Below are 16,955 nucleotides of genomic sequence, written 5' to 3' on the forward strand. Positions count from 1 at the left end.
GCAGCTATGAAAGCAACAACTCCCCTGCAAAACCAGGAAAGTCTTCATGATGGGAATGCATCTAAGGTTTACATCTTCCTCATTTTAGTTCTTTTATCTTTCATTGTCCTTTACACCTTTACAGTTTTGCAAGTGTCTTCTACTGAAGTAGATAGCTGAAAGGCAAGTTAAATATAAAAGCAGGCAGTGTCTGACTTTTTAAGCTCCTGTGGGAGACTCTGTGTGTTCCAGTGAGCATTTTGTCCCAGTTTTCTATCTTTGAAGCAATCATTGGCCATTCCTTTTTCTTGAGATCTTAATATTTTTTATCTATGTCCTTGCATTATTGAGCATAAAATTCTGTTTTAAATATTAAAAAAAAAAAAAACATGCGGGCAATTAAATCTTTAAAATGTTTTGAATTGTCCCAAGAAATTTTGTCCCATTTTTATACAAAAATATCTATGAATTTGTCTTGTTTAGATAGTTTGTATCTCTGATTTCATAATTTATTCCAGAATATCCCAACATCGGCTTACCTTGCACCATCAAAAATAAGTTTAGCTGTTAGTGAGGTGTGAAGTGAAGTTAGTGCTGCTTGAATAGCTTTTCTGTGTGCCCTTGCAGAGAAAAGATAGCAAAATAGATCTAGTGCAGTGCTAATCTTAGCTTGTTTAATCATCATATGAAATCCTTTGGTAACTTTGTGAGAAAGCAAATGTTTGTTTCAGAGATCACATTTTGGAATTGACTCTGGAACAAACGACTCTTTTTTTTTTTTTTTTTGGTAGCAGTAAGCATGATAAAATTAGGTACTAATCTTTCTGATAAACTACATATTTATGTGATCAATTGCATTTATAAAGCATTTTTTACCATCTTGCATTTTTTTTGTGATATGGTTTTTGTCAAGACTAACTTAATCCTAAATTATACTCTAGTAATAGATTCTTTCTCCCACTGCCTTCTTTCAAAGCAGTGACCTTGCTTCCCAATCCTTGCAATTCTTATCCCACATTAGAGTCTTTTAAGATTCCAAAGAGTATTTTACATAGGAACAATATTAGGTTTGTGTTCCAATATTTAAGTGTACAAACACTCTTGTTTTACATGGTTGAAATAAACAGTTAAAACAGCCTGGAAATTTTGGGCTTAACTGATATACCCAGCAATTTTCTTTTTGGTTGAGGAATATTGACTTTGACTGAGGAATATTGTCTAAAATTGATCTTTTAAAATTGTCATTCTCTTTAGAGTCAGTAGACTTTACAGCAAATGAGAAAATTTGAAATCTGTATATTGACAGATGGATTTTTAAAATACCTGTATTTGTATCTGTATTTTATTGATAAAAGTAAAACTTTCAAAGGACCATGTATAAATGTATAAATGATGTGCAAATAATCTGGTATCTGGGGTTTGGCAAAGATATTCAGACATTTTGATTGCCTAAAAGTATAGGCGAACTAATGAGGAGTGCAAAGCTGAGTTTGTATTCAAATTATGCCAATATTTTTATAAACAGTGAAGAAACTTGACTGAACCTGTTCTGTGCCTTTTCCCCTCTTGTTTTGAACTGAAGCAGACTTTTTTTCTGATTAAAATCTAGTTCTGAATATGTTGTAGTTGGACATACAACTTTACAGAGCTCTTCCTTTAAAAACATTTCTGGGTTCTCTGCTCACAATGGGTGTACTGCTGTCGTGGCTCAGCAGTGTCAGGGTAATTCTCTAAAGCCTGCAGAGATTATTGAAGAATGCACAGGCACTTTTCTTTTTGCTAAGTCTGAAATAGAAGGGGCTAAATCTCCAGGGGATAGAAGTTATATAATTTGGTGATGCTATGCTGATTTATGCCTCTTGAGAGTTTGCCTGAAGCAGAAGCTGGAGGTGATGAGAAGAGATTGGATGAGAGAAAGACCATCCAGGAAAAATTCATCAAATTTGTCATTCTTGAAAGGACCATCATAACATATGGTAAGGCATATCATTTACCTCAGGCTCGGAGGAAAATGATTTCTGTTAGGAGAATATTAATTTTATTTCTTAGAGGATCAGCTGACAGGGTAGGCTTTCTCCTGGCTGGTCTTCCCCTTCTGTTTTCTCTGAAGGGAAGGATGGAAGCTTGGAAATGTCTTATCTGTAGCAGACAAGCAAGTTGGCATTTTGCCATCATTTTCTGCTAGCAGAGAGGATAATGGTAATTATATGTCAAAATTTAACATTTCTCTTCTTTGAAAGAGAACTTTTTAATGCAAAATATTTAGAAAAGTCAGATCTATTCTGAGGCAGATAAGGAGCTAGGATTAGTGAGCTGACGAGTTTTTCTTCCTCTTCAGGGACAAGGGGGAGATGAAAAAGGATAAAAGAAACAAACATATGAGGTATGTAATGTAACCAGGCTGCAACTTCAGTATTGTGTAATATTTGGGAGACACCCAGAGCAACATTGCCTGTTCTGCTTCTCCTTCTGTGGGAAGGCTATTAGAACTTGCTTTGCTAATGAGTTCCAGCCCTTTTGATTAAAATGGTATTTCTTTGTTATCAGGAAAGGAAATTTCTCTTGTGCTATACAACACTGAGTCCAAATTCCATCATCACCTTTTTGAGGAAGGGAAAGGTTTTCCTATCATCAATTCTAACATCTCCAATTGTTGCAAGTTAAACCCTTGGTGAGCCATGTCCTTAGTTAGTAAAAGTAGAAAGGTTTTCCCAGGCTATGGCACAAGTTACCATGCTGGTGAGATGCTTAAAAACACGGAAAACTTTGCTTTTTTTAATCAGAAAAGGCATGGTTATTTTAGATAGAACCTATTCACTTTCTATTCACACATTTAAACTTTGCCATTTCAGTCTGATTTTACAGATAATTTTATAGAATACATGATATATATAAGTATAATTTTGCTTAGAAAACTAATGTATGATTGCAGCTTGAGGAGCTTTGTATTCTTTATTTTCTGTATTTTTCCAGCTACACGTGTAAGCAACCATCTGTTATATACATTATAAGTATAGGATTGCTCCTCAGCAGTTGAGAGGAAGGAGATGTCAGTCTTCTCTTACATTATCTTCTGGGAAATGGGACGCCAGACATTTTAAAATAGTTTTTGAAGGTAAAATATTGGAAAGAAATCTTGTTTTGAAACTGTTTCTTATTAATTTATACTAATTTGTCAATAATACATAGTGAAGTGATCTGGATCATCAGAGAGTGGCCTGAGATACAGGCTTGGGTTTTAAATTTAGGATTCCATCACACTACCAGTGGGATGTATGGGAAGGCAGGTTTCAATACAGCTGCATTATCTGTTAGGCAGATTTGGAACCAGGCAGATAGTTTGCAAGTTTTCACTATGCATCCATGGTTCAAGTCTGCCTCTACTTGTTTCTTATTTTGTTTTTTAAATGTTTTGAGTTTCCTTTAACCACAGCCATGGTTGTCCACAGCTGAGCTGATTAGACTTATGTAATGCTTGCTGACATAATCCCAGGAGAGTCTTTGGACAGTATCTCATTTGAGATGTCCATAAAATATAATAAGTTTTAACTGAGTTAACAAAAATAAACTTCAATTTCCTAATGATTTTCCTTTTTGCCTAAAGAAGGATATTAATATTTTATCCGAACCCCAGTAATATAATGGGAGAATTGAATAAGAGATACATGTGTAGACTAAAGAAAGGTAATAGAAATTGTCCTCTCATCAGGATTAAAGGGGAATAGCTATCATTAATTACTTTTCAGCTTACTCCACTCAGCTACAAAGATATAATTTTAACCTGATCTGAGCGATCAGCTAGAACCTGGAATTTTTTATTTATTTTGGTTAAGAGAAATCTCTGAGCTTTTTGTATTGTTAATATTGTTCTATGTATCGAGATGAAAGTTTGGTGTCTTTAGTACATGAGAAACCAACTGTTATGATGTCTTTTTTTTTTTTTTTTTTTTTTTTTTTTTTTTTTTTTTTTTTTAAATTCAGGTTTCTAAACCAATTTCTAATCAGTGTTGAGCCTCATTGCAATCTATGGATTTTCCTTTAGGTCCTGTCCTTGATACCAATTCTGCTGTAACTTAAATTTCTGCATTTTTCTTCATTCTGTCAGTGTTTTAATATCTTTTGGAAATAGAGGTGTGCAAGATACCCTTTTGTGGTTTTTTAAATTTTTATTTCCTCCTCTTTCAGGCTTCTGGCCTCTGATAGTTAAAACTCCAAACTCCCCAAATTATTGATGATATAGTATGGATTTGTGCTTGCTATAAAATTTGTACTTGAGTTTATTTTTCCTTGGCACTTCTTTCTTGACACTTTCTATGAAGATATATCTTTAAGTCTTTTGTTTGTTAAGCTAAACAAAGCAAATGTTTTCGGTTTCTTCTCAAAATTTCCCTGACCATTGTAGAAGCCTTTCTCTTCCAGATTCAATTCCTTTTTTAGACAACAGATGATCAAAATCAAGAACAATAGAATTTTAATAGAATTTATTATTGCATTACTGTTGCTATCTGTGTACTAGAAATATATTAGCTGATAAAAATTTCATTTCATTTCCATAGGGACATAATTTTGATAGCTCATAATTACTTGTGATCTGCTTTATACCCAAAGTTTTATCCACTGTAGTTTTCAGCTGCTGAGGTGTCAATTTTCAGTAGAAACTTAATAATCATCAAGTTCACATCTTTTCATTTTGCACTGTTAAATTTTACCTCAGGTTTATTCTTTTAGTCCTAGAGGTAATCCATGTCTTCCTGGTACTGTTCCAGTCTTCATATATTAGTAGTGCTTTCCATATCAGTAATTTCTGAACAAATCCAAACTGTGATTTTTATTTTTTTTTTTTTTTGGATCATCTGTAATTCATACTATACTCTAGTAACTTATAAAAATATGTAGTAAAATTGATCCCTCAAATTGCTGCTGAGGAATGTTCATTTGTATTGTTCTTCCAGCTCTTTTGGTGCAGCACTATATAATTTCACATTTTAGAGTCTCCAATATCTTGCATTAATTTAAAATGTTTTTTATCTTAATCATTAGTACCAGCAAACATGATCTAAACTTAATTTAAAAAGCTGAGTGACAAAGATGCTGTTGCTTGATCCCTCACTGCTTAGGTCAGCTCTCTTTGATATGAAACTGATTTGTGATGGATTCAGAATGACCATTGTTTCACCTTGCATAATTCACAGGAAATGAATTTGCTTTCTTTTTGCCCTGTGAAGAAAAATTAAATAAAACCAAACTATATTTGTGAGTAATTTTTTGTGTGACATAAAGTGATACTTGTTGATTATCTAAAAGGGATGGGTTACAAGATTTTTGCTTTAACATTTCAGAATAAGTTTTTCCTTTAAAAATGGTACTGTATTTATATTCTCCCTCTGATAATTTCATTGACATTGCTAATGAAATGATAACATTTTCACTTTTGCAAAAAAGTAATGGTGTTGATATGAGGAAAAACATGGAATAAGTCCACTGAAAGTATTCCATTATATGGAATTGGGATAATGTGCATGAAGAAATAATATTTCTGAGTGCATTTCTAATTTGTGCTGAGATCTTAACCAAATTCAGGAAAATAGTCTTCTCCCTGGTGTTCTACTAGTTCTTGAATTCTGCAGGTGTCTCCTGGAGGAATGACCATGTGCTCTTTGTGAGCAGAAACTCTTAACTGGTGTTTTGACAGCAGTGGGCATAGCCCCTAGCTGTGTGTTTTTCACTCTTTGGGTGGAGATCATCTTGCAGTGCAAGATTTGCCCAAGGAGAGCCTACATAGTATTTATGAAAGGTGGCTTGGCAGTCTACATCTTTTATATCACTTCTTACCATCTTACTGCCCTTTGTGTCCTAGCAAGTGGCTTTTGGGAGCTTGGAAGTGGTTGCCAGCTTAGAGATGTGGGGTTGTATCCCCTTACATAGATGGAAGTAGATACTGGTCAGAATGAATTGCAGAACTCGGGGTTTGTACAGGAGAAAGTAACTCAATATTTAGTGCTGATGTATTATTATTTTTGTAAATTAACTTTGGAAATAAAAATGTAAGCTTTGGAGATATTCCATACTGATGCAGGGAAAGCTGTTTTCTCCTTTTATTGCTAATTTGCTTCTGTTTGTTTTTTGAAGGGCCTTATGTCTCCTTGTGCACATGCATTTATTTTTTTGTGTGTAGATTTAGTAATATTTTCTAGGTTGAAAGTGAATTAATGAGTTAATCTGGAGCAAGTGGCAGCTTTTGAGAACATTCACAATGTTCAGAAGTGGCTCCCTGACTGCCTCTGCCAGCAGCAGTAAAAAGACTGTCAGGTTGTTGGACATCAGGATTAACTCTCAGAGAATATAAAAAGCAGCATCAAGTCTGGCCTTATCTAGTTCTCTGCTGCACTTCAAAGCTTCAGTAACTGGCTCTGCCAGGCTGCTGGACACTTCACTGGAAACCCTGTACCAGTGTGTGGCTGACAGTTCCCTTTCCCTGGAGATGTAGCATCCTTATGTTGAGGCAGTTGCACGCTGGATAAAAGTGAACCCAATTAAAACTGGTAGCAGGTAGCTTCTCCCTCTAAAGGGAGATACGTGGTATTCATGGATGAGACCAGTTTGCTTTTATCAGTGCCATAATGTGAATGACTGTAAGCTAAATCTGATTAACTCTTCAGTTACACAAAGGAGCAGTTACTAAAACTGTATAATAATAATGTTAAACTAACAGGATAGGATCTGGGTGAATTAATTTAGAACCATTTACTTCTTCTTTCAGCTTCTGCTTATGTTTTGAAGTAAAGAAAGACATCCAGATTAATTGAATAACGCTTGAAGCAAGCTGAAGATAAATTAGGGTAGAGTTTTTTTCTTCCAAGTTTTATTTGTCAGTAAAGTTCAATTGGTAGCAAAGTGTTTCAACGTGTCTTGAGGGAAAATTCCCTTATGTTTAAGGAGATGAACTGAATGTGTCAAAATTAGTAACTTGCAATGTGAACACAAATAATTGTTCTGTGGGCCTGGAATTCAGAGAAATTACTAAATTATATACTTTTACCAGTTTGGTGGCACTGTTTCATCTTAGTTCTGTGAAATGTTTTTGTTTGTTTGTTTGTTTGCATGTTTGCTGCCATAATACTAGCGAGAGTAAATATAAATAGTGATTTATAATAATAAATTTCACTTGGAAATTTCACTTTGTATAAAACATATGTTTTAATAAAAAGTTCAGTTATTGCTTTCTAGTCTTAATAATTTTAAAATTATTAAATAGGTTACTGTACATTGTTAACTTGAAAGGTCTCACATCAAAAAAAAATCATGCATGATTGTTTTGTTTGATATCAAACCACATTTTTGCTGTCATAACTCTGGCACATTTTCAAGTCATGCTGTTTTCTGGCTGCTAGCAGGGAGTAATGGAAACAATGCAGTGATCATGCAATTTATTAAAAATAGACACTAAAATACTAGGCAAGCAATGCTTTTAATTTAATTGGGACTAGGATTCATAAGGCTGCATAAAAATAGTTGTTTCAGTATCACAGAGGAATTAAAGTACCTTGCTGCCTGTGAGTTGTTTATAATTTATTTCTGGTGATTTTCCTTTAGATCAGATTGTGATGCTCCTTGTGAATGGTGACTGTGCTTGCTGAGGAGTGGTCATGCAAGCAAAATCTGATAACCTCGATATGTCACTTCATCTGCCGTTTTTCTTTCGTTAATGCAAAGCTGGTTGCATAATATCTAATTTCTCCTTTAGCTGACCAGAGATGAAAACAAAATCTATAATGGCAGTGCTAGGTTTTATAAAAAACGCAAGTGAGGAGTTGAAGGATGTGGCTTGTTCTGTTTGGACGATGCAGGATTGCTTTAAGCAGTAAGCTTACTGTTTTCAGATGGCATTAGCAGCATCAGTGATATAGCTGTGTCAGCCTCCTCGACTGCTGCATGTCTGTAATCGCACGGAAGAAACTATATTTAAGATCTGATACCTTGAGGGTAATGACTCCAGCACTTACTGATGGACAGAATGGCTGTTAATGCTTTCTTCACCAGCCCAGAAGATTTTAAAAGATAGATAGCTCTGTGATGTACTTTGATAAGACAGGAAATGCAATTTTTGGGGGTCTCTGGAAATAGAAAGGTCATGCAGCTTGGAACCGGTGAGACATTACAGTCCCTAAGTCATCAGGTATGACCTCATGGTTTATACTAATATTTCTAACACAGGGTTTGTTTTACAGTTTTAGGTCATTTGCAATCTCTTTGTCTGTGTAATTGCTTCATGTTGGATTTGCTAACGGATTTATAGGGTAGACTGTTTACATAAGCAGAGCAATGTATATCTTGGAATTCTAATGTGTTAATTATTATTTGAACAATGTAAGGTTATTCTCTATATATTTTAAAGCTGTTTTATTGTGAATATGTTTCCTTTTAACTAATTAATGGTGAAAGGTTATCCCATTGCTATAAAGTAAAATGACAAGATTATATTGCAGTTTCATTTTGCTTAATCTTTACACAACACACAAAAGCTATTGTGATTGTGTTTATCATATGAAATGCAGTACCTACAGTGCCAGGTTATTTAAAACAACGTATCACATTGTGTAACAGGACGGAGCTATTCTGCAGGCACAGATCTTGTTTCATATTGCAGTGGTATATTCTTTTTCTTTTTCCTTAATTTTAAATCAGTTTTAAAAATAGCTCATGAAACGTAGCAGTGAAAGTTTGGCACGATAACTCTCCTCTTTTTAATTATTACACTCGGTGATGCATACTAATACTAATTGGTTGTAGGAGGGAAGATTAACATCTTAAAAATATAGAATGTTGTTAAAAACCAGATTAATTTTATTGAAGCATATATTTTTTTCTTTTTTCTTTTTTTTTTTTTTTTGTAATTGCTGTCAACTTTATTGCAAGACTAATACTTGTAGATCTGCTAATGTGTTGTTATGATGCATAGAAAAGTCAGAGTACATAAAAGAAAACAAGTATATGGGTATTTTACATAGGAAGATAGTGGCCTAATTTCATATATGGAACACAAAATGGGTTTGGAAATACTGTTACCACTTTAGGTGTTATAAACATTAGATAATGGCTGATGTATTCCCTTGAATACATCATAGAGCAATTATATTTAAAATTGTAGGAGAAATTAATTTTAAAAAGGGATATTTGGCTCCATCTTAAGAAATTCTACATATATTTGCAGAACATTTCCATGGCAACGTGTTTGACCATGTGTTTTAAAAGCTCAGCTGAAGCCTGAAAGTAGTGGCAATTTTTCCGTCTCTTGCTTTACCCTTGTGGAACAACAATTTTCACGTATAACTGGACAGCAGATTGGCAGGGGTGAGCACTCTTTTCTGACCCCAAAGCAGAGGATTAAGTGATTAAGATTTAAAAATGTTTTCATGTATCCACCTAGAAATGTAAACATATAAGTCATGGATTTCATTTTGCATTTAGAACTATATTTTGGTTTCACCCCATTTAATAACATTTTGCTCGAGCTGTGTGTGTGCGGAAGACAACAGAAGATCAGACTTAAGTTTATTCAGCAATGGTAAAAATGTCTGTCTATTAATTTTTTACTTAAAAACGTAGAATAACATAGAAAATACTGTGTTTCTTGTACTGACCATAAATTTCAGTTTCCCAGTCTACTTTATCCATCTTACATTCTTATTAATAGTGGGCAAAGACTGCCCTGCTCTTAAGCTTGATTAAGTTTGGCATGATTTAACTATACCTTTCTCTCGCTACAAGATCTTTTTAATCTGTTAGAATTTATTTTCACTATTTTGATGTATTAGTCACAATGAGTACATTCTGTTTCTTGGCATCGGAATGAAATTCCTGAAAGTATTGGTTTCATGGTATTTTGTTGCTTTGCGGAGTATTTATAGACCTTTTAATAGGACCAACCCTCCCCCATCATCTTTGTTTGCCTTATTCAATTTACAGTCTTAACTTAGCTTCATTTTGAAGTTGTTCCTTCTTTACTCATTTGAAATAATTAGATCTCCATGGAATTTTGCATCTGGAAGCTAGAGCAGTAAGTTGTGCTTGTCCTGGACTCTCATCACTTACACTAATTCTGCAAACTGCGTTCTGTGGATGGCTTTGGAATTTATCATTGATATAATCCCCAGTAGTGCAGTAGACATCCACTGCAGCCTGTTGACAGTGGAAACTACCTGCAGAGGAAAATGAATTGGTGAAAAAAGCTTGCTTGAGGAATTTTGTGTTTACGTCACTCTGTTTTGAAGCAACACTCTTACGGAATATTGCAAGTGAGTTTGAATATGTTTTTTTACTCAAAGACATAGCCCCATTGTAGGCCCTTGTTCATTAGGAGGGGGTGGAGAGTAACCCCAGAATTAAGGAAGTAAAGTTCTTTTGTAAGAGAAGAAATTGCAGCAAGATAGCGTTAGATGCATGAGAGCAGAGACTTGGACTGAAGTGATCTGAAAACGTAAAACTACAAACTGTTTTGCTTGTTTTACTTGTTTAACTCCCACCTCCAGTCCCCTACAAAAGACAGGTTTGAAAGAGCCTTGCTGATACTTGGACATACTGCGCAAGAGTAGAGTCATTGAATCCAGGGCACTGTGTTAGTAGCAACTTAACAAGAAGACATTTTTGTGCCTTCTTTAAAACTGTATCATCTCTCTTCAAGATGATTGGTACTGTCAGTATTTAAAGAATGCTGTGTAAGGAAGGATCTCTTTTCCCTTGACTGAACATAACGAATACACATCCATGGATATGCGTTTCCTTATCTTTAAACCATTGCAATTTAACAGGACTCTCTGATGAAGATCTTGTAGAGAAACAGTGTTTTAAGAACAGTTGGGCAAGAAACCAAATATTTGCGTAATGTACCAATTTTAAACAAGAATGCTCTCACTCATGCATTGAGTTGCATACACAGTTGTGGTGCTTTTACTCATTACTGGTTGCTGTCCTGATTCCACAGTACTGACTTCTTTTTGTTGGTTGTAGTGGCGGATTTTAAGGAAATGAGAACGCTGGGACAAATGGGAGATCATGACCAAACATTTGCAAAACACTAGAAGCAAAAAGTACGTTCAGAGTTTGCTGAAAGAATTCAAGTGTTTTTGGTGAACTTAAGTCTCCTTCCTAAGACATGACCCTCTTCTCTGGTCAAATTCTTCTCAGTATTTTAATTCCTGTATCAAGTCATTGGGCCTAATGACCAGAATTAGAGAAGGCTTACTGTAAACATATCAGAAAGGTTTAAAACATAAAGTAACAGCATAAAAATGTAATAGCTAACTCCACGGTCACAAAATACATAGCTACACGATGAGTGTTCCAAGAATGCTCCATTCTATTTAGCATTCCAAGAATATCATCACGTGATCATTCTGAATAAAGATTATTTGAAGGAGTTTTGCTAAGATGCAGTCTGAAAATATGAATTAATCCCAATTATACCATGGTAATCTGTTAAAAAATTTTAGAATAGAGTCATATTTAGTCCTCAGAAATTCCAGTAGAGGTGGAACCACCTAAGATGAAGTAGTAGGGAAGCTGAGCATATAAATGCAGTAAAAGACAATGGTTAATGCATTACTTAGCGTGGCATTTTTGAGTGAAGAAACTATCTCAGTTCATTCTGTCTCTCTCTCTCCCCCCCTCTCTTTCTCCACCCTATGCCTCTCTTTTCACCCTCTCATCCCATAATGAGCCTCCTAAATCATATGACTTATTCATGTTGTTTCTTGTTTCCATGCCAAGCCCATATTTATTTTACTTTACTTAAATTTTGAATAAATGTTATTAATGAAAGAACTCCATTAACATGAGTGCTGTTACACTACTGCAGTCAGTGGCTTTGCTGTCATTATAATTTCTTTTAAGTAGAAGTTGATCCATAATTCTGGTAAATTCCAATATATTGCTTCATTAGTAAAATCAATATTAACCACAGATCACACAGAGTAAACTCCATAGCACTTGCCATACTGTTCTCAGTGTGATCCTAAAATTGCTTTCCTGAATCATTTTTATATAGCATATATTATATTGTAAATCAATGTATATACCAATAAGGAGACTACAAGATGTGATTGAGGATAAGGTGGGGAAATACTGCAATTCCCTTATTATTAAGGGGACCAAGTTTTTTCTTATGTTGAAGTGATGCTTTTCATATTTAATTTGTATCCATTTGCTCTTACCCTGTCACTGGGCAGCACCAGGAGTCTGACTAGGTCTTTCCTACATTGTCACCAGTGAGGGAGTTGTATGTTCTGATGAGACACCTCTGAGCCTTCTCTTTTCAGGCCGAAACAGTCCCCACACTCTCAGCCTCTCCTTTGATGACCTTTGTATCCCTTTACTGGGCTTACTTTGTTACGTCCATTTCACTCATGTATGAACTGAATCCAGACCTGCTCCAGTTATGTCTCAACAGAGCTTAGTAGAGGAGCAGAATCACATTATCTGGATTGTCTGTTAACTAGTCAATTAATTAAGGAAAAATTTGCACAGAAATTCTTGAAAATGAGAACTGAAAGCACAAAAAATTATAATTGGTAATCTCGTGGAGAAGGAAAGCTTTGAAAGTACGTTCGCTTAATTCATAGCAGTCATTTTAGTGATGAAACCTCCTGTTGTTTTGAAATGTCTTATATGGAATCTACATCCTGCAATACTAATTGATATAAGCAGAGAATAAATCCTAAAGGAAAAGGCTAGACTAATATTTTGAGCTAAGTAAACTTTAAAGTAACTGAATAAAAGGATATTATCTAGTATGATCTCACTAATCAAAAAACTCCAAAATGGTAGAATAAATGAAACATGACATAAAGGGATTCCAGAGTTATGTTTTTAGTCAACTTGACAAAGATAATCTGTTAATTTCTAGTTTTGCTTGAAAATCAGAGTGGACTCAGAGTTCTCAAATGTTCTCAGGTGTTGCAGTAACCATCAACTGATAACAAATATTCAGCTTGGTATACTGAATGATGTAAAACGGGAATTAAGTGACATGAGGGAGTGTTGAGGTATGGTAAATTTTTTCTCATTTTTATAATAGCTTCCCTCTATTCCCCCAGGCTGCTTAAATGAAACAAAAATGTATATAGGAGCCTTCGGTGATTTAAGATCCATCCATATCTCTCCTCCTAGCATAATGAGTTCACTTGTTTAAATTCTCTTTATTAAAGATTTTATGCTGGCAGGCAGAGTCATTAAAATACATGCAAGGAATCGTACCCATATGGTTTGTATCCACATTTAATGCAATTAAAAATATTCTAGCCAAAGCAATATCAGTTTTATGTTCCAATCCTGTGATTAGAACTTTCTGGGAAAGGCACTGTCATGTCTGAATCCTGCAAGTAGAAAAGGAGAGGAATACCTTGTCCTTATATTGACAGCTATGCAAGACCATTCAGGTGTGGGATTCTGTTTTGGAGATGGGAATTGGTGTGGTGGAGCCCTGATAGCAAGTTTAGGATGTGAAGGGGTGTACTATGCTTTAGGTGAGTTTCAGTCTGAGAGGTAGCCATGCAGGTCAGTTATACAAGCTGATGTCACATTCATAATTTTTAAAGGATTTAGGTGTGTTTATGTTCTTTTTTCCTACTAAGGTTATCTGAAATACTTGAAAAATAACAATCCTTCTCTTTCGCTTTTTCCCTTCCCATTGTTCTCTAACTTTTCTAGTCCATTTTGGTGAATAAAGAATTTTAGACTCCATACAAGTATGTGTGTCTTAAGCAGTGGTTGTGCACATGGGAACTTGTATTTTAAGATCAGACAACTTATAGTATATAAGGAAGTTGAGATTAGTTGGTGTTACCTCAGTGTTGTCTGCCATGCAGCATTTGTAATGGAGTTCACGGAATGATGAAGAGAAAAATATAATACATATGAAAAATACGAAATGATAATTTCATAACAGTAGTAGTAATACTGTGATTTTTTTTATTGTGTTTTGTATGTGTTTTAATATGAAGATTATTGCTGGGTGCTTAAATTCCACATGACAAGTATAGGCCTAGCTCTGTGAGTATTACTAAGGATGAAGCTCAGTGTCTGATAACGGTGGCTTGATCTTATCTTTAGAGTATCAATTAAGGTAGTTATGCTAATATGTGTCAAAAATAGGACATCTTAGATTACCTGGGCGCAGGATTTAATGGCAATGGCTGGATACTGCCAGTGAAGTTTACCTGACATATGAAATGTGAAACATAAGGAAATGAAAAGCTGTGTTGGCGTTCTTCTTGCGTTCCAGAAGGAATTGAAGACCTCTTTCTCTGGGAACTTGGTTGTCTTCTTGCCTTTGGCAGACTGGATCCTCTTCTGGATCTCAGTGTTCTGTCACCAGTTCTTCTACATGTAGTCATGAGTGAATTTCTCATTGCTGCTTACTGAATGTCTCACAGTGACTCACTGGGGTTTGTTATTGCCCAGTCTGCCTTCTGCTCCCCTCCTCCTCTTTCCTGAGTGATTTTCTAGTTTGTAGGGTGCAGATGTGCTGAAATTTCTCAACCATTTAATTTCTAATGCAAACACGCATGGATGTCAGTGAAAGATCTAATTTGTGCTGTCAAAAGCAGTTACAAGCACTGCCTTGTGTCCTGAGCATCTACAGCAACAGAAACATCAGCACTGAAGGTTGGGACATGTTCTGAGTCCTTTTCTTGCCTACTTCAACAGATAAGAACTGTTAAATTGTTTCCTTTTTAGTATAATTTGCAATTGCAGAGACAAGAATTAAATATTGAATATTTAAATAATGTCTGTATCATCAGCTATAAACAAATTTTGCTGGTAATTGCTTAGACTTTATTTCCCTCATGGGCCTCCTTTCATGTTCATAGAAGTGTCATTATCAATTTCTAGTTTAATTTCCATTTTATTTTCCTGTTTTTGCTTGGCTATACTGTACACACCTGTAGTTCTCTAATTTAATGTAGGAGTGTAAAGAATGGCACCTTTCTCTTCCAGGAGAACTGAAGAATCTCTTACTCTGTTTATTCAAGTCACAGCAAACAAGATTCAGGCTCTTTTGCTTTGGACACTTTTAGCAGCTTCTTCTACGCAGGCCTGGGCAGCAAGGATCCTGTAAAGTAAATCTGTTAAGCTTTGGCACTGATGCTGTTCCCATAATGGACGTTCCCGCTTTTCCAGCATGTTCACCACTGAATAGCTTCCTCTCATGGTTTGCAGTGTACCGTTTGGGACAGACGTGTACACTGATCTAGCAGACCACAGAGGAACAGCACCACACTTCTCAGAATACAGCAGGTTTCCAGTTCAAAAGTATGAAGGGAGATTCCAAATAAGGATGTTACACACCACATACATTGTTTCACCTCTAAAATTTGGGACTATAAACAGCCTTTGGTTGACTAAAATACATTGTTGGAAGAATATGTGAAATTGATACTGCTTCTAGGCTGGCTAGAAACATAAACCTGATATAAGCATAAGAGTAAGAAGAAAACGGAGCAAGTAGGAGCATTCAGAAAGTGTTTAAAACAAGACACATCAAATAAAAGGTAATAATATTACATAGAATTTCAGTTTTTCTCATTGACAGATTAAAAATGCCATTATACCTTTGCTAATATTTTGCCATAATTTGCCATAAGCATTGCTTTTGTGATTCAGGCTGATGGAAAATGAACAAGAATGAGAATAATCATGAATAAAATTTTCAAGGAAATCATAGTTATATCTAGTAATGGAACTATGCACAAGAGTTATTGACTTCATCCTTTGCTGTTGGAAAGGAGATATTTCTTATCTATTACTTAGTAATTATTTAGTGGTCTATTGCTACTTCCCCTCCTCTCCCCCCAGTACTCTTTTTAGCAGATAAATGGTAAATGAGCTTGGACAGAGTGATAGTTAAGCTAAACTTGCTGTTCCAGTGCTTGTGAGGTTGGATGATCAGGCTTCCAGAGTGCCCTGTGCAAGTCAAATGCACTGCTAAAGGGAGAGGTGGAGACATTTGCAACATTTGCCTTTTTTGGTTCTCTTCTTTCTATCCTCCGCAAAAAAATTCTTTCAGTTTAAATGTAGAATGTACAGGGAGAAGCAGCTTCAGTCTTTAGTGGTCTTACAAAAGCTTTGGGCCTTCTTTGTTTGAGGGATAGACAAAGATTCAAGGGAGATTCTAATTCTCTTGTTCTGAATTCCTGTTGTTGCATCTCATCTGTCAGTGAATTTTTCTCTGCACTGTGCCTGTTCATTCTAAAATGTATTCATTCTGTTTCTAAGGAGAGGAAAGTTCTTGTGGTAGGCACTATTTAAAGTGTTCTGTTGCAGTCCATGGCAATGCTATAATTCAAGATAATTTTTATCTGGACTCTCATCTAGCTCCCATTGACTACATAATGAATCAACTCCTATATAATGTGTTAGCTGATATCTGTGGTCCCCATATAGCAGATTGATTGCACCCTTATTTGGGGAGCAAAAGCCCTGTGCAACTTTCTGGGATATGCCTGGTTTAAAATGCATTAGCTGGCCTTATTCTGTTTACAATCCTTTGCCTTCAGAAGTCTAATTGAACATAATCATTGGTAAAAATTGGTAAAAAAGAAAAAAACAAACCACACATATGAGCTGTGATGTGTGGCTTGAAAAGAATAAATAAGCTTAAAATACCAAAACAAGCTCCTTAAAAAAAACCTTTAACATTCCTCTGCAAGAACCCAGGCATCTGTATGTCGAAGGATGAATAAGAACCAGGAATGTGATTTACTCCCTTGTGTACTGTATCTTGAGAAGAATTAAGCAATCACTATGCAATTCTGGCAAATGATCCATAAATATGATAAAATTTCTGTGAGAATAGGACTCAGATTAGTCTAGTTCCACATTACAAAAAATTGATTAGCCTATGCTGGCATGAACTTTTAGTGTTACAGTGTACAAGTATAAAATGCTTTGACCAGTACTGCTTTTATGGACTTGGCATG

The 16,955-nt window shown here is 35.3% G+C and overlaps 1 protein-coding gene across 7 annotated transcripts in view; it reads left to right on the forward strand.

The window, feature by feature from the left end:
- The window catches only part of SLC4A10 (solute carrier family 4 member 10), a 149,825-nt gene that overhangs the window by 24,461 nt on the left and 108,409 nt on the right, over positions 1-16,955 (forward strand). For 3 of the 7 annotated variants that reach the window (XM_040069220.2, XM_040069222.2, XM_040069224.2), the window contains exon 1: positions 7,836-8,155. The exons of 1 other annotated variant lie outside the window; for it this stretch is intronic. Coding sequence is in view for 5 of the 6 variants with exons in the window: in XM_040069222.2 (XP_039925156.1) it covers positions 8,075-8,155 (81 nt within the window). In the remaining variant the exon portion in view is untranslated. Of the gene's footprint in view, positions 1-7,829; positions 8,156-16,955 lie in introns of those variants that run through there. 3 more of the 7 variants (XM_040069217.2, XM_040069218.2, XM_040069223.2) reach the window with 3 other exon arrangements.

The sequence above is a fragment of the Hirundo rustica genome, chromosome 7 (genome assembly GCF_015227805.2).
Source record: "Hirundo rustica isolate bHirRus1 chromosome 7, bHirRus1.pri.v3, whole genome shotgun sequence".
In the NCBI taxonomy this organism is placed as follows: Eukaryota; Metazoa; Chordata; class Aves; order Passeriformes; family Hirundinidae; genus Hirundo; species Hirundo rustica.